We start from the raw sequence: 26850 nt of genomic DNA, 5'->3' as shown, positions 1-26850 counted from the left end.
TATCTGGGGAATTCAGATTAGCCTGTGCACTCCCACACATGCCAGCTGGGTGACCTTGGGCTAGTCACAGCTTTTCGGGGCTCTCTCAGCTCCACCCACTTCACAGGGTGTTTGTTGTGAGGGGGGAAGGGCAAGGAGATTGTAAGCCCGCTTGAATCTCCTGCAGGAGAGAAAGGGGGATATAAATCCAAATTCTTCTTCTTCTTTAGTTCAGAAACATGTCAAGGCAACATATAGAGTGCATACGCATCATAGCCCTTGCTAGCATACCCTCTGGCCTTCACTTAGCTTGGATCAGAGAGCAGAATTTCAGATTAGTCATGGGCATAGAGTGACTGCGTAAATTGAGGACATGCCAGAAAACTCTCCTCTGCATGGTGGCTCAAAGTTAAAAGAACAAAAGAACTACAAGGGGGATATAGTTACTAAGGAGCAGGTTCACACCTGCTGACTTGACCATCACCAATGAGAGATGGCTTTGAACCTTGTAATGGAGCTTAGATGTAAAGGATAAGAATGAACACAGGGACAGAGAAATAATTGAATCACACATCTCTAAACTCCTTCAGTCTCTGCCTGATCTGCCCACTGGGTGAAGCCAGCCCTGCTGCCTTCCAGTAGCAAAACATACACAAATACACAATGTACCCAAATGGAAGAAGAAGAAGAAGAAGAAGAAGAAGAAGAAGAAGAAGAAGAAGAAGAAGAAGAAGAAGAAGAAGAAGAAGAAGAAGAAGAAGAAGAAGAAGAAGAAGAAGAAGAAGAAGAAGAAGAAGAAGAAGAGGAGTTTGGATTTATATCCCCCCTTTCTCTCCTGCAGGAGACTCAAAGGGGCTTACAATCTCCTTGCCCTTCCCCCCTCACAACAAATACCCTGTGAGGTAGGTGGGGCTGAGAGAGCTCCGAGAAGCTGTGACTAGCCCAAGGTCACCCAGCCGGTGTGTGTGGGAGTGCACAGGCTAATCTGAATTCCCCAGATAAGCCTCCATAGCTCAGGTGGCAGAGCTGGGAATCAAACCCGGTTCCTCCAGATTAGATACACGAGCTCTTAACTTCCTACGCCACTGCTGTTCCTGCCCAGTATGGTAGAAGGGCCCAGTATGGTAGATGTGTCTGGTTATAATTGGTTGTGCATTCTGGAAACTTGGCACCAAAAGAGGACTGCCAGCTCTATTGATGCCACATGTAAGAGATCAGTCAGGAGGACCCAGCCTTTCCAAGCTTGTGGGCAGATTTGGAATTCGAACACAACATGGTGGGAAAAGTGACACAATGGCTGCCACAAAATGGCTGCTGATACAGCCAACCATCAAATGACTGCCACAGTTTTATTTCAGTAATTGCAGTGTGGTGACAGCTGCTGCCAAAGCAATATTTAAAAAATTTGCACAGCCATTCAACTCTCCAACAGTCAATCAGAAGCTTTGCTGGGCAAAGCCTTTACCTGGCCCAACCCCCATGTCCTAAAATACTTGGAGGGTAGCAGAAAAAGGTGTCTGTGGGTGCCAGGGAGACCCTGAGATCAGTGGATACAGCTTTTCTGAGCATATCCATCTGTCACTGTACTGAAATTCCGTACTATGAATGCACTTCTGGAATAAGCTGGTATCAAAATACGGCTGTTCATTTTGAATGACAAACGTTCTCCTCACAAAGACGGCAGACCTTCTCGTGACTCAGGGCAGGATCAGCAAGAGTCCCCCGAAGACAAGGACTCATCCACAGATTTTTGGAAAACGCACACCACGCCATCAGACCAGCAAATCAATGCCGCGCATCAATTATTCAAGACGATTCCACTCACCCGGACCAGCTGCTGAGGAAAAGGCCCTCTCGAGTTTTCAGGCACATTGATTGGTGGGATGACCCAGTCTCGTTTTTGCCGCCTCAGCCCATGAGAATTCTGATGATGGCGCCACGGCAGGAGGACGTCGCTGGGCGGTTGGAGGAAATCTGCCGACACGTTCCTCTTTCCTTTCTGCTGATTTGAAAAGGGGGGAGAAAAAAATTTAAGTCGGTGGTTTTTTTGCTTCATTTCTTGCCAGCAACGACGACAAGACAGTTCTGTTTTTCTCTCCAACACATGGGGGGGGGGGGGAAATCACTCATCGGGTCCGCTGCTATTTTGCAGCTCGTTTCAGGCTGAGGAATAGCTGCGGAAAAGTTATTGTTAATACAGCGAAGCAAACATTTCTGCATTAGCAAAGCGCGCGGCTCTTTTATTGACATCTTTTGCCACAGCTTCATTTTTAACGACGTACGGAGCTGTCATTAGACAATCCAGCTTTCTCCCAGGACAGATTGTCTTCATTATACCAACGGCAGGAAGCTTTATCAGCCCCTCGGAGGATGAAATCTGCAGATTTCTAATAAATATAATCCATCACAGGGACCAAACAAAAACAACTCACAAAATTCATCCGCCCCAGTCCCAGAGTGTTAGACTCCTCACTGGCCCAGAATGTTAAAAAGTCCTTTTTTTTCCCTGTAGCCTTTGCAGAAATGGATACATTTATTTACTCCCTTTATTTATAGCCCAGCTTCTTCTCTGCGACCAAAAGCAGGTTACACGAGGTAAAACGACGCAATTCAGTAGCATTTGGGACAGAAGCTTGTTGAAGGGGATCCCTCATAGGATGGCTCTCCGAACAAGCAGGCTCCAAAATGGGTTGACCTGTAACTCAGATCACTACTCCAAATGGATTCCACTTAATACTAAGAGCCAGGGTGGTGTAGTGGTTGAGAGCAGGTGGATTCTAATCTGGAGAACTGGGTTTGATTCCCCACTCCTCCACATGAGTGGTGGAGGCTTCTCTGCTGAACCAGATGTGTTTTCGCACTCCTACATTCCTGCTGAGTGATCCTGCGCTAGTCACAGTTCTCTCAGAACTCTCTCAGCCCCACCTACCTCACAGGGCGATTCCGCACATGAGTAAAATAGGTTCGACCCAGTTCCCTGAGAAGGGCACTGACCTAGGTCGAAGCCATTGTTGTTCCCCACTGCAACCAGCTTGATCCCAGCTCGGAGGGCGGAATCATCCTGTGCCTCTTTGCCGCTCCATTCCGATTGGCTACTGTTCTACAGCCATGTTCCGTCTGTCCCCACACACGTTATAAAAAAAACTGCCACAGGAATGGAGGGACAAAGGTGGCATTTTTTGATTGGCCAGCTGTACGCATGCCCGAAACACTCAGCTGTGATTGGCTGAATGGGGGACTCCTGGCACCAGAGATTCCACACTTTACTGGAATCGAGCTGAGTTCGAGCATGGTTCCCTGAAAAAGTAGGAGTTCCCAATTGGAGTCAGAAATTTGACGGCTACATGGGGCGAAGCTGGTACAAAACCACATCGATCCCAGTGGTTGTGCGGAGCACTTAGGTCAAACGCAGCTCGAACTTAGGTTGATAACTCAAGTGCGGAATCGACCTATGAGTGTTCGTTGTGGGGATAGGAAGGGAAAGGAGTTTGTAAGCCTAGAGTCTCCTTACAGGACAGAAAAGTGGGGTATAAATCCAAACTTTTCTTCTTCATCTAGTAGAAAAGGAATGGCACACTTATATAAATATATATAATGATGACCAATGTAACTGTAGCCAAGTATTGACATCATTGTCCTGACCTAAATGTCCCAGGCTAACCTGATCTCACCGGCTGTCAGACACAAAGCAAGGTTGGCCATGGGTAGTACTAAGATGGAAGACCCACCATGAAAATCCAGGGCTGCTACACAGAGGCAGGCAAACCACTTCTGACCCTTGCCTTGAAAACCGCAAGGGATGCAGAAAGTAGCCAGGGGCAGCTTTTTCTCCGTTAGCCACAATATTACATTTCTGAACTACCAATGACATTACTGGGAAATAGTGTGATGTAGGGTGCTGTGTGGTTTCCGGGCTGTATGGCCATGTTCTAGCAGCATTCCCTCCTGACGTTTCGCCTGCATCTGTGGCTGGCATCTTCAGAGGATCTGATAGTAGGAAAGGAAAGCAAGTGGAGTATATATACTGTGAGGTCAATAGGTGAGGCCATCTGAATAGAAGTAGCTTGGTATGTGAGTCACAAAGAAGTCTGCAGCCTGGGAGTAACAATGAAGATAGCAAGGTCAATAGGTGAAATGCATCTGAATAGAAGTGTCCTGGTCTTTGTTTCCTTTGATTGCTATTGTCTATAGTTGTCCTGTGTTTGTGTGGAGATGATTAGTCAGGAGAGAATGCTGCTAGAACACGGCCATACAGCCCGGAAACCACACAGCACCCCAGTGATTCCGGCCGTGAAAGCCTTTGACAATAGTGTGATGTAGGTTTTCCAGGCTGGGCAGTCGTGGTCCAGTCGTTTTTGCTCCCGACATTTCCCCTGCATCAATGGCATCTCCAGAGCTACGTCATGGTAAGACATATTTTTCTCAGTGGCACACTGCAGAATGATTTGTGGTGGGGTATTGTGCCATGGAAAGAAACACATCGCGCCGCGATATGCCTCTGAAGATGTCAGCCGCAGATGCAGACAAAATGTCAGGAACAAAACCGACCTGACCACGGTCGCACAGGAAAACCTACGACACCCTGAAAGCTTTTGACAACGCATTGTTGGGGAACAGGGTCAGAACAGATGAAAGGAAAAATTATCCTGAGGAATTTACTACCAGGGGAGGTAGTGATGGTTGCAAGCATAGACAGCATTAAAAGAGGGCTGATGAGATTTGTGGAGGAGAGGTCCATCAATGACAGTTAGCCACGGTAATGGAGGAAGCTTTCATATATGTAGGCAACAACCTCTCAATACCAGTGGTGGGAGCCTGCAGGAAGGAAGGGCACAGAACCCTGCCGTCTGGGGTCTTGTTAGATGTGGGAGAGTTCCCTTCAGTTCTCCTCATAAGCCTTTTCTGATAAACTATTAGCTGACCATGGCGTTAACATAAGGTGACCAGACGTCCCGCTTTTGGTGGGACAGTCACGCTTCTGAGCAATTTGTCCCGCGTCCCGCGGGGTTTTTTAATTCTCCAGATTTTTTTAAAGCTGCCGCACTGCCTTCTGGGGCGCTCCCCGGTTTCCCGCCCTGTGACAGAGCAGGAAACTGGGGAGCGCCGCAAAAGGCAACGCTGCTCCCCTGTAACAGGGCGGGAAACCAGGGAGCGCCGCAAAAGGCAGTGCGCTCCTGCGGCCGCGCGCACGCGCCTGTCCCGTGTTACAAAGGTGAAAATCTGGTCACCTTACGTAAACAGGCACTTGAACTGCTGAAAACTCCTGCCTTCCTCTTCCCCCTCTTACTTTAACCTGATCCTGCCTATGTACACTTGTGGAAGAAAGTCCCACCACGTTCACTAGGGATTGTTTTCAGCTAGGTTGTTTTCAGCTCTAACGTGACACCACAAAGATGAGTTTGGTCTCCGGTGCAAAAACGGCAGGCACAAAAACATAGAGGGAAAAAAAAACCATTTTAAAGCTATGAAGAGAAGAACTTCTGGGTAAACTCAGAATACTTCTGAGTATAATTAGTGTAGCTCAAATCTGAGGTAGTAATTAGCAGCGTGCAGCAATAGCTCTGGTTCTTGTGACTGGTAAGCAGTATGAAAAAGCAGGATTGGCCTGGCTTGGCATCTGAATGAAGAAGCAAAGACTCCCTTGCCTCTGGCTGGACAGGTGAGCTTCATGGTACGGCCTTAGAACAGCAGGCCTCAGCCTTCTAGGGACCTGACACAAAGTGCATAACCATAAAATGGCGGCCACAGGAAGAAGCAAAGCCAACTATAAAAGATCATGTAATATACTATATTATATTATATTAATATAATAGTAACTGTGTATTGTCAGAGGCTTTCCTGGCTGGTATCAGCTGGCTGTTGTGGGTTTTCCAGGCTGCGTGACCATGGTCTGGTAGTTTTTACTTCTAACTTTTCACCAGCATGGCTGGCATCTCCAGTGGCATGTCTCACTAGCGCTGAGAGAAACACGTCCTATTGTGACACGTCTCTCAAGATGCCAACCACAGGTGCAGGTGAGACGTTATTAGCAAAAACTACTAGAACACAGCCACACAATCCGGGAAATCCATTACAGCCAGATAATAGTAACTCTTCAAAAATTCAGGCAGAAGTTCTGTTTAACACTATGGCATTTAATCGGCGAAGACAAGCCAATCTCTAGTAGTCAAACAAAAGCCCTGCTGGGCCACAGCCCCAACTGGCCCAGATTACTCTCTAAAAGCACTTGTTGGGCATCAAGACAGGTGTTGGATGGTGCCATGGTACCTGTGGGCACCACACTGGTGACCCCTGCCTTATAGGAATTGAAAGGATTAGGGATATGGATCCTTGGACCTTAGAAACATAAAATCATAGAGTAGGAAGAGACCCCAAGGGCCATCGTCCAAGTCATGCAGGGACACACAATCAAAACCTTAAAACAGGCTATAAACAACCCCGGCTAACAGCTGTTCTTTATCTCTGATTCATTTCTATTTCCATTTCAAATCTTCACCCTGACTCTGGGGCTCTCCATCTTAGCTCAAGCTCCCTACTTGCTCCGCACAGGCGTAGCTTCGATATTGTCTCCCAATGTTCCTGGAAGGTAGGGCAAACTTCTTACAGAACTGAGTTTAAATGACAGTCATTTGCCTGAGTTTATTCCAGACGGCTGATAGCTGAGGTTTGGTAATGGATCTCCTTGGTGCAAGCCAGAGATGCAGTCCGTCCGACCATGGCATCTCTAGGTTTGCAGGGCCTTCTTATGTAAAAAGCGCTCGTACAAACTGTTCAGCTCTTGTGGAACGTGCTTTCTTTCTTCTCATTAGCAAGAGAGATCATTAATGTGGGTGGGTATCCAGAAGTCACTAACCTGGATAGTTTTAAAAGGGACAGATTTATGGAGGAGAAGTCGATCTATGGCTACCAATCTTGATCCTCTTTGATCTGAGATTGCAAATGCCTTAGCAGACCAGGTGCTCGGGAGCCACAGCCGCAGAAGGCCATTGCTTTCACATCCTGCATGTGAGCTCCCAATGGCACCTGGTGGACCACTGCGAGTAGCAGAGCTGGACTAGATGGACTCTGGTCTGATCCAGCTGGCTTGTTCTTATGTTCTTATGTTCTTAGGTGCAGAATGCGTTTATGTATCCACAATGAGACCTTAAACACAACCCACCCTTGCTGAGGGAAACTGACTGCTTTTAAACATCAGCTTGCAATTCCCAACTGGGGGATCTTTGGCGAGCCGAGGTTTGGCTCAGTTTTAGATAATTGGCATACAAGAAAGAGGGTCAAATGAGGAAGGGGCAGTCAAATAATTTCGCACGTTGGCAAGTTTTCACAGGGGAATGAAGCAAAACTCAAGAGAGACTCAAGAATTAGCATGAATCACAAAGCTCCTGGGATCCTGAAATAATTAGCATCGGCTCAACAAGGCCCTGGTCGTTTCATTTATTTGGAAATCTTTGTTGGCAAGTGAGCGGAACGAGACTCCTGGTCACTCCTAATGAGGTTTTCCAAACATGAGAACAGATAGCTAACGGGATTTTGAGGGTGACTATTTGCATGTCAGGTAATATGCCAAGTTGGACCTTTTCCAAATGGTCTTCTCACACCCTTCCATCATGTGCTTCCCATCCCATAGAGCAGTGGCTCTCAACCTGTGGGTCATGACCCCTTTGGAGGTCAAACGACCCTTTCGCAGGGGTCGCCTAAGACTCTCTGCATCAGTGTTCTCCATCTGTAAAATGGATAAATATTAGGGTTGGGGTCACCACAACATGAGGAACTGTATTACAGGGTTGCGGCATTAGGAAGGTTGAGAACCACTGCCATAGAGGTGCAAGAGAGATATGTGATTGCACATTTATCAACAAGGTTGTGGTTAGTGGCATCAAAGGGAGAGGGGGGCAGTTGGCTTGATGGCTAAGGACTAGGATATCTTCATAAAAGATAAATGTAGTCCCCCTTTTCAAACACCAGATCATTACTGACCTATGGGGTGATGCAATATCATTACTAGGCAGACTTTGTCAGCAAAGTCCCCGTAAATGAAGCCAGGGGGGCGGAGTCACCCGCACCCCTTCTCCCCACTGTCCATCTTGTCATTAAAGTTGTTTTAACACCTTTTTGCACACAGGCCTGCAAACTGAGAGGGAGGAGCCAGGTAGGATTACATATTTACCTCTAGAAACACAAAGGCAACTCTAGGGAGAGTGGGTCACCCCCTCCGCCAGCAAGGCAGAGACTCCCAAGTCACTGCATTTTCCTTGGACTCCAAGCGGAGCCAGTGAGTGTGAAACAATACCAGCTTTCACCTTACGCTACACTTAGCAGTAACCAGTCCAGCCAGCTGGCAGCTCTGCCCTTCCAGCCAACGTGCCTTTGATATTAGTCAGCCCCTGGCTACAGAGACATCTGGATGTTATTATCCAGCCGAGCGTATCACCAGCCCATTTACATAATATACTATCAGATTTTGTGTACCAGCTTAACGGGGCCTTTTTGGATTGCGCCACCGTTCAGGAGGGAAATAAGCTGCCGTTCAGAGCAGAGGAGACGGCGTCGCTCGATAGGCATCCTTTAACGATGACATTAAAATGTTATCAGTTTTGGTCGGGTCTCGCAGATCCATTCGGCTTTCCTTTGGGGGCAGACAGCCTGGCACGGATTCAAGTGATTCCTCCACCAGCGGAGGGCTTCTTAACAGATCGGATCCATGGTATTCAACACGTCAGCTCCAGAAAGCAAAGCAATTCCTGTTCTCCACAATAATATATTGCTCTTGCTACCTGAATCAGTAATCACTGTGACATAACGAGGTTCTGATTCCCCAATATCAGTGTCGTTCCTGACATGTTTGTTTCTCAGCCTGCCAATCTTAACCGTTTTCACTTCTTTTTATACTTTTCAATAGCATACTTTGGAGAAGGGACACGTGGAGCTCCTGGGCTTTGGAGAGGACTTTTTGGCTCTGTAATTCTGTAAAACAAAGCCCTGAATAAGCCCTGTCGCTAAGAGAAGTCTGAGGTGCTTATTCATGAGGAAGGGGTCCAAGCCAGCTAAACAAAGTCGCAGGAAAAAAGGATGCAACAGGTCAAGGGACAGTTTTGTGTGTCAAGCTGGCATCCTTTTAACCAACGGATCTTCTCGTGAGTAAAAATTAAGGGTATCTGTGATCCTGCCATGGGGCCATTGGACAACACTAACAGAAGCAGGAAGGCCCTCTTTAATGGTGGACTGTGACCAAGTTTAAACTCTGCTTAGTTTGGTGATACATAGGGCTGCAATCACCAGCCCATTGGTACAGCTGGCCAATCAAAAAACGCCACCTTCATCCCTCCATTCCTGTGGCAGTTTTTTAATAACGTGTGTGGGGATAGACTGAACATGGCTGTAGAACAGTAGCCAATCAGAACGGAGTGGCGAAGAGGCACAGGATGATTCCACCTTCTGAGCTGGAATCAAGCTGGTTGCAGTGGGGAACAACAGTGGCTTTGACCTAGGTTAGCACCCTTCTCAGGGAACTGGGTCGAACCTATTTTACTTGTGTGCGGAATCGCCCCTTGATTCACTCCAGCTCCACTGAAAGGATTTCCAAGAACCCCCCCCTCCCCCCCCCCACACACAGCTACTAGCAGGGGAAGGTGGGGCAGGGTTGCCAGATCCAGATTGGGAAACCCCTTGAGATTTGGGGATGAGCCTGGGGGGGGGGGACGACAGGGACCTTAGTGGGGCACGATGCCATAGAGCCCACCCTCCAAACCAGCCATTCTCTCCAGGTGAACTGAGTTCTGCACTCTGGAGCTGAATTGTAATTCTAGGGGATCCTCAGGTTCTATTGGAAGCCGGCCTCTTTTCCCATTGATGCTAATCCTTTATCTGTGTTAGGATCCTGTTACCACCCCAGATCATCCCACCCCAAACCCAGGAAACACTTCTTCACACAACGTGTGATTGGTGTTTGGAATATGCTGCCACAGGAGGTGGTGATGGCCACTAACCTGGATAGTTTTAAAAAGGGCTTGGACAGATTGATGGAGGAGAAGTCGATCTATGGCTACCAATCTTGATCCTTCTTGATCTCAGATTGCAAATGCCTTAGCAGACCAGGTGCTCAGGAGCAGCAACAGCAGAAGGCCATTGCTTTCACCTCCTGCACGTGAGCTCCCAAAGGCACCTGGTGGGCCACTGCGAGTAGCAGAGTGCTGGACTAGATGGACTCTGGTCTGATCCAGCAGGCCAGTTCTTATGTTCTTATGTTCTGGTCGTCCTATTATGGCTACCTATCAGCCATATTTACAAATACTTGCAAGCTCCGCGACAAATTTAATCAAAGGGCGCTTCTCATCACGTCCCATTAGCATCAAAACACAAACTGCTATTCAGGAGCGATTTGTGTCAAAGTGCCCTGAAAAAAAAAAAAGGAAGAAGTATTATAGCAGTGAGATCTTCCACCGTACATAGTGCTTCAGCGGGGGCATTAAATTAATGTGTTTGCATAAACGACATTTGCTAATTGACAAAGAAATGGGAATTGGGCAGCTGCCTCCCACTTTAAATATAATGAACAGCGCTGGGAAGGAAGGAAATTACACACCCATGGACAGATATCTGTGCACGTGGCTTTGCTCGGGAAAAAGTTGCTCGATTTTGGATGCAAACATCTTAACAGCCTGCTTGAAGAGCCAGATCAAACTGTTTGATCAGCGCTACTTCCAAAGGCAAACAGAGGGCTTGGCCCGTTTGCGACCTTTATCAAAAAAACCAGTGGCACCCAACCAAGGATGTTATGTTTGCTTAGGAACTCATTAGATGAAATTACCTCTCCATTTACTGAACAGAACACAACTGCAGTATGAAATATTTTTTTTAATCAGCTAGTTAAGCAAGGAATTCATTACATGCTAGGAGGGGTGGTTTCAGTTAACGGTGGGGCTGCATGCAGTGGCTCACATTAGAGTCAATTAGCAAGAAAAATTGTCAGTTTTGGCAAGCGCGCTGGATCTGTTGGTTGACAGATGGGAAAAAAGACAGAGCGAGAGACTCTAACACAGACGTCTCGTGATAGCTGAACGGGTGACACAAGACTTGCAAATGGCGCACTCGGCAAACCTGACATTCCACAGGCGTGGTGATCATGTCGTAAGTCAGAAGAGGCCTGGTTCTCTCTTCTTAGGGGCCATTCTGCTTTGTACACAAGATGTTGAGGACCAGATGTATATCTGGCTTCAGAAGACGGGCGCCAGGCTGAGACAGCAACCTGTGGGAGGGTTGGGGGGGGGGGGCAGGACTGGTCGCCACATCTCAGAAAGGATATTGAAGAGATAGAAAAAGTGCAGAGAAGGGCAACGAGGATGATTGAGGGACTGGAGCACCTTCCTTATGAGGAGAGGCTGCAGCGTTTAGGACTCTTTAGTTTGGAGAGGAGACGTCTGAGGGGGGATATGATTGAAGTCTATAAAATTATGCATGGGGTAGAAAATGTTGACAGAGAGAAATTTTTCTCTCTTTCTCACAATACTAGAACCAGGGGGCATTCATTGAAAATGCTGGGGGGAAGAATTAGGACTAATAAAAGGAAACACTTCTTCACGCAACATGTGATTGGTGTTTGGAATATGCTGCCACGGGAGGTGGTGATGGCCACTAACCTGGATAGCTTTAAAAGGGGCTTGGACAGATTTATGGAGGAGAAGTCGATTTATGGCTACCAATCTTGATCCTCTTTGATCTGAGATTGCAAATGCCTTAACAGACCAGGTGCTCGGGAGCAACAGCCACAGAAGGCCATCGCTTTCACATCCTGCATGTGAGCTCCCAAAGGCACCTGGTGGGCCACTGCGAGTAGCAGAGAGCTGGACTAGATGGACTCTGGTCTGATCCAGCTGGCTTGTTCTTATGTTCTTATGAGTGTGGTGGGAGGCAGTGTTGCAGGAGTGATAAGGTTACTTCTGGCCAAAACCCGGAAGTGCGAGTGGATAGCTTCAGGAATCACCAGAAATTTTATGGTAAAACCAGAAATTCTTCTTTTCTAACAATCTGCAAGTAGACTTCAGCCACAAACTTTCTTTTAAAAATGGCCTAAGGACAGATGATTGCACTGTAGTATAGTCAGCCCAATCGAAAGGGGGGGACGGGAGACGGGAAAATGGCAATTGGGGATGGTGACGTGGCTGCACCTCTTGCCGCCAGCACAGAGGTGGAGTGAGGGGAAACTGCACCCGGGGCATGCATGCACTTTGCGCCCCTGCTGCGGCATCGCCTGCCCCCACCTCACCACCAATGCATGCTGCAGAGCACCCCCCGGCGTTCCTGCGGGTTGGCTCCTGCTCTCCCCAGGTGACCAAAAGGCATACACCCAGGGACAAGGATGTCCCCGTGTCCCTATGGGCAGTATGCCTTTGGCTGCGTGACCTTGGGCTAGTCACAGTTCTCTCAGAACTCTCTCGGGTCCACCTACCTCACAAGGTGTTTGTTGTGGTTGAGAGGAAGGGAAAGGAGTTTGTAAGGCGCCTTGAGTCTCCTTACAGGAGTGAAAGGTGGAGTATAAATCCAAAACTCACTCTTCTTCTAAAAGAGGTTTCATCTTCTGCATTAATATTTTTGAGCCTGCAGGCACCTTTGACATTCTGCATGTTGTTGTGTAGCAAAGTATGCATCTGAAATTGCACTTCATTGCTAAATCGTTTTGCTACTGAAAGCACGATAATGCACATTGTTTGAGTTTCATAACAACAAATATCAAATCATAATGCACTTTTCCTGGATGTTGTGATTGATGTATTACAGGTGAGTCTATATTTAGTGCACATTCTTTGTGTTGCTAAAAGGTAAAGTTTCCCCTCCAATTGTGTCCGACCCTGGGGTACTACTGCAAGAGGTGATTTCATAGGCAAGCCGTTTTTTGGGGGTAGTTTGCTATTGCTTTCCCTAGCTATTCTTTACCCCCTAGCTATGAGCTAAGTACTCATTTACTGACCAAGAAATGGATGGATGGCTGAGTTGACCATGAGCCAGCTGCCAGGATATCTGACCCCCAGGGGGCTCGAACTCCTGACCGTGTGAGTGGCAGTGCAAGCACTTAACCACTGCGCCATGCAGCTCCTCCTCTGTGTTGCTACTGGTGCACTAATCCCCAAATTCTTTTACCTTTGAAACTCTGACATAGTGTGTTGGGTGCAGCCAGAAAATGGCTGCCACAGGAGGTGGGACCAGTCACAAGATAGCTGTCTGAGCTTACCTTGAGTCACACAATAAAACTGCTTGAACCATGGGGGCAGCTGCTGCGAAAGCAATGTCTTTTTTAAAAAACAAATCTGCACTTCCAATCAAATTTTCAATAGCCAATCAGAACCCCTGGTTTTCCATAATTGAAGAAAAAATTGCCTCTATTGGACTGTCAGTGGATTCACTTTGCCCCTTGTCCTATTCAGAAGCTTATAGGAAATTAAAAGGTCAACTATTGGATAGAGAGTTCTCTACCCTAATCACTGCAGCCAAGAAAATGTGTCCCCCCCTGTATTTTTCTCTCCCATTTGAATGGGGCCACTTGGCACAATACCTGTATTGCTTAATAAACCCCGTTCAAAGGAGAGCCATAATGCTTGCCAGGTTTAATGTTATGCCTTCTGCCTTGTTGCATGGCAGATTTAATAAGCAAGAAAAGGCTAAAAGATTGTGCCCATGTAACGACGGCTCAGTTGAATCTCTGGCCCACCAATTACTACACTGTGCCAGATTCAAGGAAATCAGATCCAAGTATGTGAATCTTACCCCTTTACATTTACCCCATCTCCCCGATTTAATTAGATTACACTACTTGTTGGACAACCCTGATCCTTCTCTCTGTATGATAGTGGCAGACTTTCTCCTGGAAATTACCAAATGCCAGTAGATTTTCTTCAACCTAACATTTATTTCCTGTATTGTATATGCTTTTTAATCCGTTTTTTTTAAATAGCCAATCAGAAACCTTCCTAGGCAACAGCCTCACCGTCCCTGCTCATTTTTTAAAAAATACTTGGCGCATAAATACTTACTAGCAGGCCCCGTGCTGCCCCCGTGCTGCGCTTAGGAGCCTTCTTGGGGACACCTAATTGTATTTACTTGTTTGGTTAGCTGGATTACATACTGCTGATGTGGACCTAATTCCTGCTATCACAAATAAGGGAAAGCTACATTAAAAACAAGGGAGCAGTCAAAACTAGGAAGACAAGCAAATGAAGTGAGACGAGCTAAACTTGTAAAGAAAACTAGTAAGATGAACAAAACTAGTAAGACGAGTAAATTAGCTAGCAAAGTTTACCACTGGCACTGCTAGAAAGGCTAAAAGGCAGGCATGGGAGTACAGTTCTCCTCAGAGGCCTCCCAGAAGTAAGTTTTCCGTTGACTATGCAAGTCCTGCAATGAGGGAAATAAGCAAAGCTCCTGCCAAAATCTGTAGGCATTATCTACAGCCTTTCTGACATTTGCCATTATTAAATTTGTTGATAGTATCTGGAAGCCTTCCAATAAGGCCAGCCCTGCTGTTCACATTCTCTGATACGATCCATCACAAGGACATGCCAAGAGGAGTTTGTTCGGAAGCTCTGAGGAAAGTTTCCAAGTGTCAAAAAGTTCTCTAAAATGTTCCTGTTTCCATTTTGGGGGTTTCTACCACTGTCCTTGCTCAGTGAAGGCCCTGATAAAGTGCATTCTCAAAACAGTTGCTGAGGTGAAATTTACAATAGAATTCTAATCAGAGTTACACCCTTCAAAGTATGTTGGAATCAAAGGGCTCAGAAAGGCATAACTCTGTTTTAGGATTTCCCCGTGAGGGTTCTTTGTAGTTACTACCTATTTTTTTCAAAATTACAGTTCATTTTCCAGCATACCAGAGCTTGTCTTCAGAATGCAATGCTCACAATGCCAGTTTCCCCTAAATTGGACTCGGGTTGGATTTCATGCTCCCGGACTGTTCAATAATGAGACTTCATGTTCAAATGATTTGTTTTATTGAAAACAGCATCAGGATTGAGCATTCAGACTTTAATTGACAGAACTAAGGATGAAGTGCCAAAACAGCTTCCGTTATACTCCTTCCCCACTTCCTCCTCTTCTACATGACATAACACCACCTCTCGGTCCCAGTTCCCAAGGGGTGAGCAGCACCTGGGGGCGTACCACCCAGGGGGACATATGGGGTCAAATGTCCCCAGGCTTTGGTCATGTGTGAGGTGGAAAATCACCCCCACACCCCTCCTCCTTCCCCGTCCCCGGGTCCATACACTGACTTCTCTCTGGCAAGGTCATGGTGGGGAAGGGCAGCCGCCCACATTGTGGGGGAACTCAGATTTTGCACCGGGCTACATTTTCCCTAGCTATGCCTCTAACAACACCCCTACCGTCTCACAGGAAGGAGAAGGCATGGCTTTCACTAGAGCAGCCATTCTCAACCACAGTTCCGTGGTATCCTGGGGTGCCGTGAGCATGTCCCAGGGGTACCGTGGCAACACTACCGCCCCCCCTCATTTTTGTGGTGTCTCCCACCGGCGCCAGCAAGGACATGAAGCTGGCCCATGGGACAGGGCCTGCCACAAGGTCAGCAGCCACCCCCCCAGTGCTTCCCTCCACCCTGGGAGGGAAAGGTGGGGGGTGTGGCAAGCAGGGGCAATGGGAGGGGAAGGTGGGGGGTGGTGGCAGGGGTACCGTGAGATATGAAGAGTGAGGTCAAGGGTACCCTGACCTCGAAAAGGTTGGAAAACACTGCACTAGAGCAAAAAAAACCCATACTTGCCAATTCTTTGAAGTGTAGAATCCAGCAGGGGTCTAATGATTAAATTAGCCCATGTCTAAAAGTGAAACTAATGATCAAGCAGGAGAAAGCAGTCCCAGAGAGAGGATCCTACATCCCGGCTGGGACACATGACAGGATGGGGCCAGAACAGGCCAGATCATGAGAGTGGAGGTGGGTTCTTTGCACATAAAGTCAAGAGATGTGCGTTACAGATTATAAAATAGATTGCCATTTATTCAGGATGGCAAAAGGAAATACTCCATTACTCCATGAGTTCTTGAAGTGTGGAATACACTGCCAGACAACGTAGTGATGGCCACTGGCATAGACTGTAAGATTGCCACCTCCCAGGTGTTTGGAGATCTCCAGCTATTACAACTGATCTCCAAGAAGAAGAAGAAGAAGAAGAAGAAGAAGAAGAAGAGGAGGAGGAGGAGGAGGAGGAGGAGGAGTTTGGATTTCTATCTCACCTTTCTCTCCTGTAAGGAGACTCAAGGTGGCTTACAAGCTCCTTTCCCTTCCTCCTCTCCCAACAGACTCCTTGTGAGGTCGGTGGGGCTGAGAGAGTTCCGAAGAACTGTGACTAGCCAAGGTCACCCAGCAGGAACTTAGGAGTATGGAAACACATCTGGTTCACCAGATAAGTCTCTGCCACAGGTGGAAGAGTGGGGAATCAAACCCAGTTCTCCAGATTAGAATCCAGCTGCTCTTAACCACTACACTACACCATGCCGGCTCCTATCATTTCACCTGGAGAAAATGGCCACTTCGGAAAGTGTATAATATAGAACAATACAAAGTTGGGCAACTGTAATGGAAGACCACCAAGGAAGTCCAGGATTGCTATGCAGAAGAAGAGTTTGGATTTATATCCCCCCTTTCTCTCCTGCAGGAGACTCAAAGGGGCTTACAATCTCCTTGCCTTTCCCCCCTCACAACAAACACCCTGTGAGGTGGGTGGGGCTGAGAGACTTCGAGAAGCTGTGACTAGCCCAAGGTCACCCAGCTGGCATGTGTGGGAGTGTACAGGCTAATCTGAATTCCCCAGATAAACCTCCACAGCTCAGGCGGCGGAGCGGGGAATCAAACCCGGTTCCTCCAGATTAGATACACGAGCTCTTAACCTCCTGCGCCACTGCGTAGGCAAACCACTCTGTTTAACTCTTTCCTTTAAAAACCAACAGGGCTACCTGAAGTCTGTTGTGACTTGACGGAACTTTCCTCCACATACTTTCTGAGGCAGTTTTACATTCTCGTCCTAAACGCCAATCTTTTTTTGTTGTTGTTCAGCGCTGGTTCTGCACCAGCCGAGAAAAGAGATGAAAAATGGGGCCGATTTTTTAACAATGATGTTTTTGGAATTAAGTTCCTTCCCTATAAATCTCTTTTCAAGGTTTCAGCCCTCCCTAGCACACCTTTAGTGAATCACCTACTTCTATTCAATCAACAAGAGGAATTACCATAGGCGCAGTTTTTTGTGCGCTCCTCTGTTTACCACAGATTTTTTTTTACTCCATGGAATAAGGCCTTAGTAACAAGGAACCAGAGGTCAAGGCCCTTGATCAGCCAGGCTAAATGCATACATCACAGGCAAGTAAGCTTGCTCTCCCCGTCTTGTTTTCTTTTGTTAGAGTGCAGTGATTTATTGGTCTGTGGGTGTCTCGGTTTTATGGAAGACGGGGAGGTGAACCAAATTTCACCTTGGGGTGAGATTTTAATACATTGCGTAACCTTCCCTTGATTAGAATATTGTCTCCTTAATAGCCTATGTCTTGAGCAAATGGGAATTGTGTCAAAGACTTGTGGGTAAATCAAAACATTTATCAGCACAGTGAATGCCAGACAATGTGGGAGGGGACCGTACCCTATCGATAGTTGTCAGGTCCTACTTGTAAAATCAGCTCATCCTCATGGGAAGAGATTTGAATATACTTGCTGTGTGTGTGTGTGTGTGTGTGTGTGTGTGGTTGGTTGGTTGGTTGGTTGGTTGGTTGGTTGGTTGGTTGGTTGGTTGGTTGGTTGGTTGGTTGGTTCACATACACGCTACAGTTTGTTGGTTCACATACACGCTACAGAGGTCAGTGCTATCAGTCACAGACTAGGAAAGGGAGTTGGGCGTCTTAGTTGATAGTTCCATGGGAATGTCAACTCAATGCATGGCAGCTGTGAGTCCAAGGATTGTCATGCCCTTATATAAAGCAGTGGTGCGACCGCACTTGGAGTATTGTGTTCAGTTCTGGTCGCCACATCTCAAAAAGGATATCGAAGAGATAGAAAAAGGAAAAGGATTTGGGCGTCTTAGTTGATAGTTCCATGGGAATGTCAACTCAATGCATGGCAGCTGTGAAAAAGGCAAACTCTATGCTGGGGATAATTAGGAAAGGAGTTGATAATAAAACTGCAAGGATTGTCATGCCCTTATATAAAGCCGTGGTGCGACCGCACTTGGAGTACTGTGTTCAGTTCTGGTCGCCGCATCTCAAAAAGGATATCGAAGAGAGAGAAAAAGTGCAGAGAAGGGCAACGAGGATGATTGAAGGATTGGAGCACCTTCCTTATGAGGAGAGGCTGCAACGTTTGGGACTCTTTAGTTTGGAGAGGAGACGTCTGAGGGGGGATATGATTGAAGTCTATAAAATTATGCATGGGGTAGAAAATGTTGACAGGGAGAAATTGTTCTCTCTTTCTCACAATACTAGAACCAGGGGTCATTCATTGAAAATGCTGGGGGGAAGAATTAGGACTAATAAAAGGAAACACTTCTTCACGCAACGTGTGATTGGTGTTTGGAAGATGCTGCCACAGGAGGTGGTGGTGGCCACTAACCTGGATAGCTTTAAAAAGGGCTTGGACAGATTTATGAAGGAGAAGTCAATCTATGGCTACCAATCTTGATCCTCCTTGATCTCAGATTGCAAATGCCTTAGCAGACCAGGTGCTCAGGAGCAGCAGCAGCAGCAGAAGGCCATTGCTTTCACATCCTGCACGTGAGCTCCCAAAGGCACCTGGTGGGTCACTGCGAGTAGCAGAGTGCTGGACTAGATGGACTCTGGTCTGATCCAACAGGCTAGTTCTTATGTTCTTATGTTCTTATGGTTGGTTGGTTGGTTGGTTGGTTGGTTGGTTGGTTGGTTGGTTGGTTGGTTGGTTGGTTGGAATGAGAAATACTGCAAGTGCATGCAATCAAAAGAGATTTTTTGGTGATTTCTCTAAGGTGAAAGCTATATCAGGCCTCATTTCACATTGCTCAGTCTGGCAACCAGTGGGAAGGTGGGGAAAGGGGTTGGGAAGGGAATGGAAGGGAAGGGAGGGAAGGGGAGGGGAGGGGAGGGGAGAGGAGGGGAGGGGAAATGTGTAGAGCCATTTCACCACCAAGGTAGAACCAGTAACTCAAGAAACTGTTTGTACATCCTTACAAGTGAATATACTTCTACACAATAGGGTACCAAGTGGGGAAGTCCTTACAAAATCTGGTTGGGTAATGTTTTTTTTTCCTGTCTCTTTTCCATTCGAGTGCAACTTTCATACATGCTGACATGAGCTTCATGATTTGTTTCATAAACAATAGTTCCTTCCTTCCATCTTTTTGTAGTATATACCCACAGGCACCATCGACACGTTCAACTGTAACAATAGTCAGTTGGATGAGAACAGTGTGAGAAAGTTTTATCTTAAGTATTTACTGTTATTCTAGAATATCACTCCATTTGCTCGGAGGGGGGTGTAATTCAGCACTCTGGTGGTAAATCTATGACCTCATTTGCATTTTCTAATTGAATTGCTATCAGGTTTCTTGCAAGAGTGAGCAAGCAAAAACAAAAAAAGCCCACTAAAATTCCTACCGCTTCATACTACTACTCGGATTATCGGGGGCGTGGTGGGGGGTGTTTTGCTTCCTGTGACTGCTTAGGATGAAAAACGTGGCTGATCATTTATGATTCAGGAAATTTTCAAGGATTTAAAAATATATATGATCAGCCACGTTTTTCATCCTAAGCAGTCACAGGAAGCAAAACACCCCCCACCACGCCCCCGATAATCCGAGTAGTAGTATGAAATTTTCAAGGATTTAAATATATATATATATATATATATATATATATATATATATATATATATATATATATATATATATATATATATATATATATATATATATATATATTGCTGGGGGGGCAGGCTCTGTGGGGGGGAACCTCACTTTGAATGCAGAAGGTGTCGTGCTCAACCTCTGGCATCTCCAGTTAAAAGGATCAGGCAGACGGTGATGTGAATGATCTCTACCTGAGATCCCGGACAGCTGCAGTCAGTCTAAGTCAGGGGTCTGCAACCTGCGGCTCTCCGGATGTTCATGGACAACAATTCCCATCAGCCCCTGCCAATTGGCCATGCTGGCAGGGGCTGATGGGAATTATACTCCATGAACACCCAGAGAGCCGCAGGTTGCAGACCCCTGGTCTAAGCAGACAACACTGATCCAATGGGTCAGTTATCAGTACAAGGAAGCTTCCTGTGTGGACTGGTTGCGGTGGCAATAAGCAACTGGAACATTCTCTCCATAATGCGACTGGTGTGGAGCTGCAGGAAGGTGCCTTAGAGTGACTCAGACCATTGGTCTATCAAGGCCAGTACTGGCTGTTCTGACTGGCCGCAGTTCTCCAAGGAGAAGAGATATTTCCCATTGCAACCAGGGATTGAACCTGAGACCTTCTGTATGAAAAGCAGATGCTCTACCATTGAGGGCTCAACTTAATGTTATTCCTGACCTGCAAGGGGTCAGGAGACTCATGGTACACATTCCATTATAGAACTCTCATTCTCATGTGCTGTGCGTTAGGACCAGGCCTGTCAGTGCCCAGATGTCTTGCTGTGTAAGAATTGCAAATGTTTTCCTGTAACTGCTTTTCTGTTTCCCTCTTCCCTTCCTGGCAATTCCCTGGCGCCAGCTCACCTGCAAGAAGGTGTGAACGGTTCCCAGGTTCTTTGAAGCTCTGTAGTGCAAATGTTGTAGAATTTGTAAGGCACATTTGGTGTGGGACAAATGGGGGGGGGAGTTTGAAGGATATAATCTCTGGATCTAAGCTGGTGAGCTTAGATTCAGCTTTCTATTGTTACTCTACACGTTGTTAGAAATAAACTTCTTTAGGACTTTCCTACGGTCTCTGTTATTTCCACGTTCGAGAGTCTGACACTGTGTGTCTCTAGTTGGCGCATGGGAGAAGAGAGGCCTTCTCTCCCATACCATTCTCTTGAGCCAAAAGAGCCACAGGATGGGCCCTGTACATGAGCTGTTTTAGTTCATGAAAATGACATGGAAGAAAAGGCTGAAGACCCTTCTTTCAGGGAACCCCCTAGCATGCCTATGGCAGAATCCCAAGGTGTGTGAAGGAGTCAATTGCGATTGGACAATTAAGAAAAGTGAAAGGAAGAAACTGATTGATTTGAAGGGGGGTGTTTGAGGAGAGTTTATGGATAGGGTTGGTAGAGGGGAAAAAAATTCAGCCCCAGTTCGGGTTCGGGCCCAGTTTGGGTGTATGGGGTCAGATCCCTCCAGTTCCGAGCCTGCCAGGCTCAGATACACCCGAACTTGCATTGACATCCGAGATTCTCAGATGAGTTTATTTTTTTGCTTTTTTGCATTTCGGCCTGCAGAGGGCACATTTTTAAAGGTATTGACACCAAACTTTTAGGGTATCTTTGGAAGACTGTCCTGGTCATGCCCCCCAAGTTTGGTGCAGTTTGGTTCAGGGGGGGCAAGTTATGGACCCTCAAAGGGGGTGCCCCTATCCCCCATTGTTTCCAATGGGAGCTAATAGAAGATAGGAGCCGAAATGCCAACTCTATTTATGGATACCGCAGAGTTCTAAAAGGACAAATCAGTGAGTTCTAGAGCAAATAAAACCTGAACTGCCCCTAGATGCTAAAATGACTAAACTGAGGCTCCCGTACTTTGGTCTCATTATGAGAAGACAAGAATCACTTGGGAAAAAATCATATTAGGAAAAGTTGAAGGCATTAAGAAAAGAAGGAGAAGAAGACCAAACATGAGGTGGAACAGCTCATAGAATCAAGACCACAAGGGCCATTGAATCCGACCCCCTGCAATGCAGGAAATACACAATCAAAGCACTCCTGACAGATGGAAATCCAGCCTCAGTTTACAAAACCTCAAAAGGAGGAGACTCCACCACTCTCCGAGGCAGTGAATTCCACTGTTGGACAGACCTTATAATCAGGAAGTTCTTCCTAATGTTTAGGTGAAATCTCTTTTCCTGAACCTGGAAGCCATTACACCTTGTCCAAGTCTCTGGAGCAGCAGAAAACAAGCTTGCTCCCTCTTCAACATGAAATCCCTTCAAATATTTAAACATGGCTATCATGTCACCCCCGAACCTTCTCTTCTCCAGACTAAACATACCTAGCTCCCTGAATCTCTCCTTTTAGGGCATGGAATCCAGACCTTTTGCCATTTTTGGTCACCCTCCTCTGGATCTGTTCCAGTTTGTCAAAATCCTTCTTGAGCAGCAGTGGCGTAGTGGTTAAGAGCAGGTGCACTCTAACTGGAAGAACCGGGTTTGATTCCCCGCTCTGCCACCTGAGCTGTGGAGGCTTATCTGGGGGATTCAGATTAGCCTGTGCACTCCAACACACACCAGCTGGGTGACCTTGGGGTAGTCATAGTTTTTTGAAGTTCTCTCAGCTCCAACTACCTCACAGGGTGTTTGTTGTGAGGAGGGGGAAGGGAAAGGAGTTTGTAAGCCCCGTTGAGTCTCCTTGCTGGAGAGAAAGGGGGGATATAAATCCAACTCTTCTTCTTCTTCTTCTGGAATGGTGGTGCCAATAACTGGACACAATATTCCAGATGAGGTCCGACCAATGCAGAATAGAATGGTACTATTACGTGCCTCGATCTAGACCCTATACTCCTATTGATGCAGCCCAGAACTGTATTGGCCTTCTTGGCTGCCGCATCATACTGCTCACTTAATTTCAGTTTGTGGTCGACTAAAACTCCCAGATCTTTTTCACATGTACTGTTGTTGAGCCAGGTGTCACCTGTCCTATATCTGTGCATTTCATTTTTTTTCCTGCCTAAGAGAAACCAGCCGCTGATTGTGCCCCCCTCCCCCGGCCCTTGACATCTGGGCCGCTTACCATCCAAGGGGACCTACCATTCCTCCCCCCTTCTTCCTTCTAGGGAAGAGGGAAGTTCAACATTGGAATACTGGACGCCACTTATATTCCATCTTATTGCAACTTGTTGTATAATTATTGTATTTCATTATTATGGTTCACCGCTGCTTTTAATGTTTTAATGTTTTAACTGTTTTATACTGTTTTCTGACATGCTGTACATCTCCCAGAGCCCTTCGGGGATGGGGCGATACAGAAATCTAATAAATAAATAAATAAATAAGTAAGTAAGTAAGTAAGTAAGTAAGTAAGTAAGTAAGTAAGTAAGTAAGTAAGTAACTAGATAAATAACTAGATAAATAAATAAATAAATAAGTCTAGTATCTTAATGAAGGAAGTCATTGCTGAGCAAAACTGATAATGGTGGGTCTCACTCATTCATATGGTCACCATAAGTCGGACACTACTTGGTGGCACGTAACACTCACTCTGCATATCCACAACCCTATGTCACAGGAACCCTGGACCTGGATGGCTGAGAAAAACACCTGAGGTGTTTGGAATATGCTGCCACAGGAGGTGGTGATGGCCACTAACCTGGATAGCTTTCAAAGGGGCTTGGACAGATTGATGGAGGAGAAGTCGATTTATGGCTAGCAATCTTGATCCTCTTTGACAGTCCAGGTGCTCGGGAGCAACAGCCACAGAAGGCCATTGCTTTCACATCCTGCAGGTGAGCTCCCAAAGGCACCTGGTGTGCCACTGCGAGTAGCAGAGAGCTGGACTAGATGGACTCTGGTCTGATCCAGCTGGCTTGTTCTTATGTTCTTAAAACCCATCTCGTCATATCTCAGAAGTTCAGCAGGGTTAACGTTGGTTAGTATTTGGATGGGAGACCACCAAGGAAGTCCAGGGTTGCAATGCAGAGGAAGGCAATTGCAAGTCTCCTCTGAATGTCTTTTGCCTTGAACATCCAACGGGGTCACCATAAGTTGTTTGTGACTAGACGTCACTTTCTACCATGCATCTCAGGAGACTCCAGTGAATTTTAACCATAATTCTTCGTGTGAAAAGGGCGAGGAAAAGAATGAGGTGCTCACACAAGCTGGATCAGTGCACAGTTTTATTTAATTGCAGCCATCTTTGATGTCTGATCCCTTTGTGGGGTTTCCTTTCCATCGACAAGCATTTTAACAGGATTTCCATCACCTGCGTTCAGACCGGCTGCAGTCCAGGAACAGCTTTACAAAACACCAACTTGTTTATCTAACCTTCCTCAGTGCTGCGATTCAAAGAATCAGATTTAAAGGGGGGGAAAACCCACAGGTCATTTTGCTCAAAGATGAGAAGGAAACACGAGAAGACTGAATGCTACAAGGAACATATTTAGATGTCTCTAAGTACTCTGGGGAAAAAAATCAGGACAGACCCTACGGTGGCTATGAAGTGTAAGAACATAAGAACATAAGAACAAGCCAGCTGGATCAGACCAGAATCCATCTAGTCCAGCTCTCTGCTACTCGCAGTGGCCCACCAGGTGCCTTTGGGAGCTCACCTGCAGGATGTGAAAGCAATGGCCTTCTGCTGCTGCTGCTGCTCCTGAGCACCTGGTCTGTTAAGGCATTTGCAATCTCAGATCAAAGAGGATCAAGATTGGTAGCCGTAGATCGACTTCTCCTCCATCAATCTGTCCAAGTCCCTTTGAAAGCTATCCAGGTTAGTGGCCATCCCCACCTCCTGTGGCAGCATATTCCAAACACCAATCACACGTTGCGTGAAGAAGTGTTTCCTTTTATTAGTCCTAATTCTTCTCCCCAGCATTTTCAACGTATGCATCTGTTTCCTTCACGTCCTTCTGAAAGGCTGGAAAAAAAGTATTCTGGATTTATTTCGCTGAAGGGCCATGTTAGGGGCAGCGTCCGAAACCGTATGGGGAATTTGACTTGATAATGCTGGGGTTTAGTGCTGTTTTGATATCCTTCAAACCATTCTGTGAACCTGCCTCGTTTCCGTTGCAAACAAACTCTTATTTTTCTCATCAGTGTGGGAAGCTTTAAATAAATCAGAAATCCAGCCTCCCACTGAGATGACATAAAATAATACAGTCTGTGACCTTGTCATTAGTTTGTTTTCTGCTATTTGTTTTTCTGCCCTCCAACTGTATACTGATAAAGCTTTTAAGGAAAGGAGGCTATGAATTTTAAAAAGCCATAGTTCCCTCCGTCTTGAACCAGAGTTCAGTGTGCATTAATATTATATGAATTCCCAATCAAATATTTTTACTGAAGTCGAATCATTTTTCAGCCGGTTTGCTGAACGCCGGGCTTGACAGAAACATTAGGTAGCGTACAAGAAAGGATAGTAAAATATTGAAGCACTGTGAACCAAGATTGACCGGCCTGTAGATTACTCCGTTGTAACGGAGTGCAACATTAAACATGCAATTTCTTTTGGGTAGGGGACGCACCACACAAAGAAACACGCGATGCACAAAAATGCTGACTTATTCCAAGTCAGAGCATAGTTCCATGTAACTCAGTATTATCAGCAAAGGAGTAGCTGCAATGGGGTCATCCGGGATGGCTTGTCCCAGGCGGCGCCATTGCAGCCATGTGGGGAGGCAGAGCACATGGGGGGCGTGGGCGGGGGGGGGCGTACGTGGGCAGTTCATGCCCCGGATGCAGTTCCCACTCCCTTTGTCACTGATTATCAGCTATGACTGGCATCAGCTATAGAAAAGAGGGCATCCTAGAATCCAATGCCCTGGCTTTGATGGTTCAGGCTAGGCCCGTGGTGGTGAACCTTTGGCACTCCAGATGTCATGGACTACAATTCCCATCAGCCTCTGCCAGAATGGCCAATTGGCTAGGCCATTGGTTAGGCCAATCTTGCCAGATCCTGGAAGTTAAACAGGGTTGGCCCTGGCTAATATCTGGATGGGAAACAACCAAGGAAGTCAAGGGTTCTACCCAGAGGCAGACAATGGCAAACTACCCCTGTTTGTCTCGCCTCGAAAAACCTACGTGGTTACCATAAGTTGGCTGTGACTTGATAGCACATTTCACCACCAGCATTGGATACCTGAAGTCCTTTAAGCGCAGGTAGCACGTCTGCACACTAAACTTTGTCCGACACTGAGCCATACCCCGTCAAACTGCAGTTCCTAAATGTCCTACAGACAGAATTCTATCAAAAGAGGTCCATGTACCAAACCAAAAAGGAGGTTGAGCGACAGTGGAATTCACTGCCTCAGAGAATGGTGGAGTCTTCTTGGGAGGTTTTTAAACAGAGGCTGGATGAACATACATTGGGAGTACTTTGACTGTGTGTTCCTGCATGGCAGGGGTTTGGACTTGATAGCCCTTGTGGTCTCTTCCAACTCGATGATTCTCTATGAAAGTCTTTCTAACATGCTTGTATGCATTAGGTGATGTCTTGCCTTGGAGCTAGATAATTTTTGCATGGGGGAGCCAGATTATTCTAGTTCCTAAATGTACAAATATATATTTGTATATTTAACATTTAACGATTGTGCCTAAAGTGGCTGAAGAAGACATATTTGTCGAAAGTATTGTTCTTCCCCCGGGTCAATAATCCCACCTTCCATTGACCATCAGCCAAGGATTTTATCAACATCCTGTTCATCTATATATACATGAAACCTATCACCGGAAGTTGAGTTTTTTAAAAGCATCAAACATTGGTATCCTTCTATACCACTTGTGGATCTCTTATTCCATTACAGAGACTTGACATTGTTTTATTTGGGATCCTTTGTGTATGTATTGTTCATTGTTTTATTTTTGTTGTTGTTTATAACATGTATGTTTTTGTTGATGATTAAGAGTTGTGGTTCCGGTATGTGGAGAAATGTTTTATTTTTTTTTCTTTCCCCCGCCCTTCCTTTTGTCCCCAACCAGGCACCATAGAGCGGGTGGGCAGAAGTTGCAGTGAGCCTGGTAACAACATCAGGGGGA

General features: G+C 46.3%; 1 protein-coding gene across 1 annotated transcript in view; it reads right to left on the bottom strand.

Moving 5' to 3' along the window:
- CDH4 (cadherin 4) overlaps nt 1-26850 on the bottom strand; it is a 1081475-nt gene that overhangs the window by 418366 nt on the left and 636259 nt on the right. Inside the window, exon 3 of the mRNA XM_048498384.1 lies at nt 1805-1978. Within this exon, the coding sequence (XP_048354341.1) occupies nt 1805-1978 (174 nt within the window). The remainder of the gene's footprint in view (nt 1-1804; nt 1979-26850) is intronic.

Source organism: Sphaerodactylus townsendi, linkage group LG05, assembly GCF_021028975.2.
Source record: "Sphaerodactylus townsendi isolate TG3544 linkage group LG05, MPM_Stown_v2.3, whole genome shotgun sequence".
NCBI classification, from domain to species: domain Eukaryota; kingdom Metazoa; phylum Chordata; class Lepidosauria; order Squamata; family Sphaerodactylidae; genus Sphaerodactylus; species Sphaerodactylus townsendi.
The sequence above is the reverse complement of the archived record's forward strand: the minus strand, read 5'-3'. Positions and strand labels throughout refer to the sequence as shown.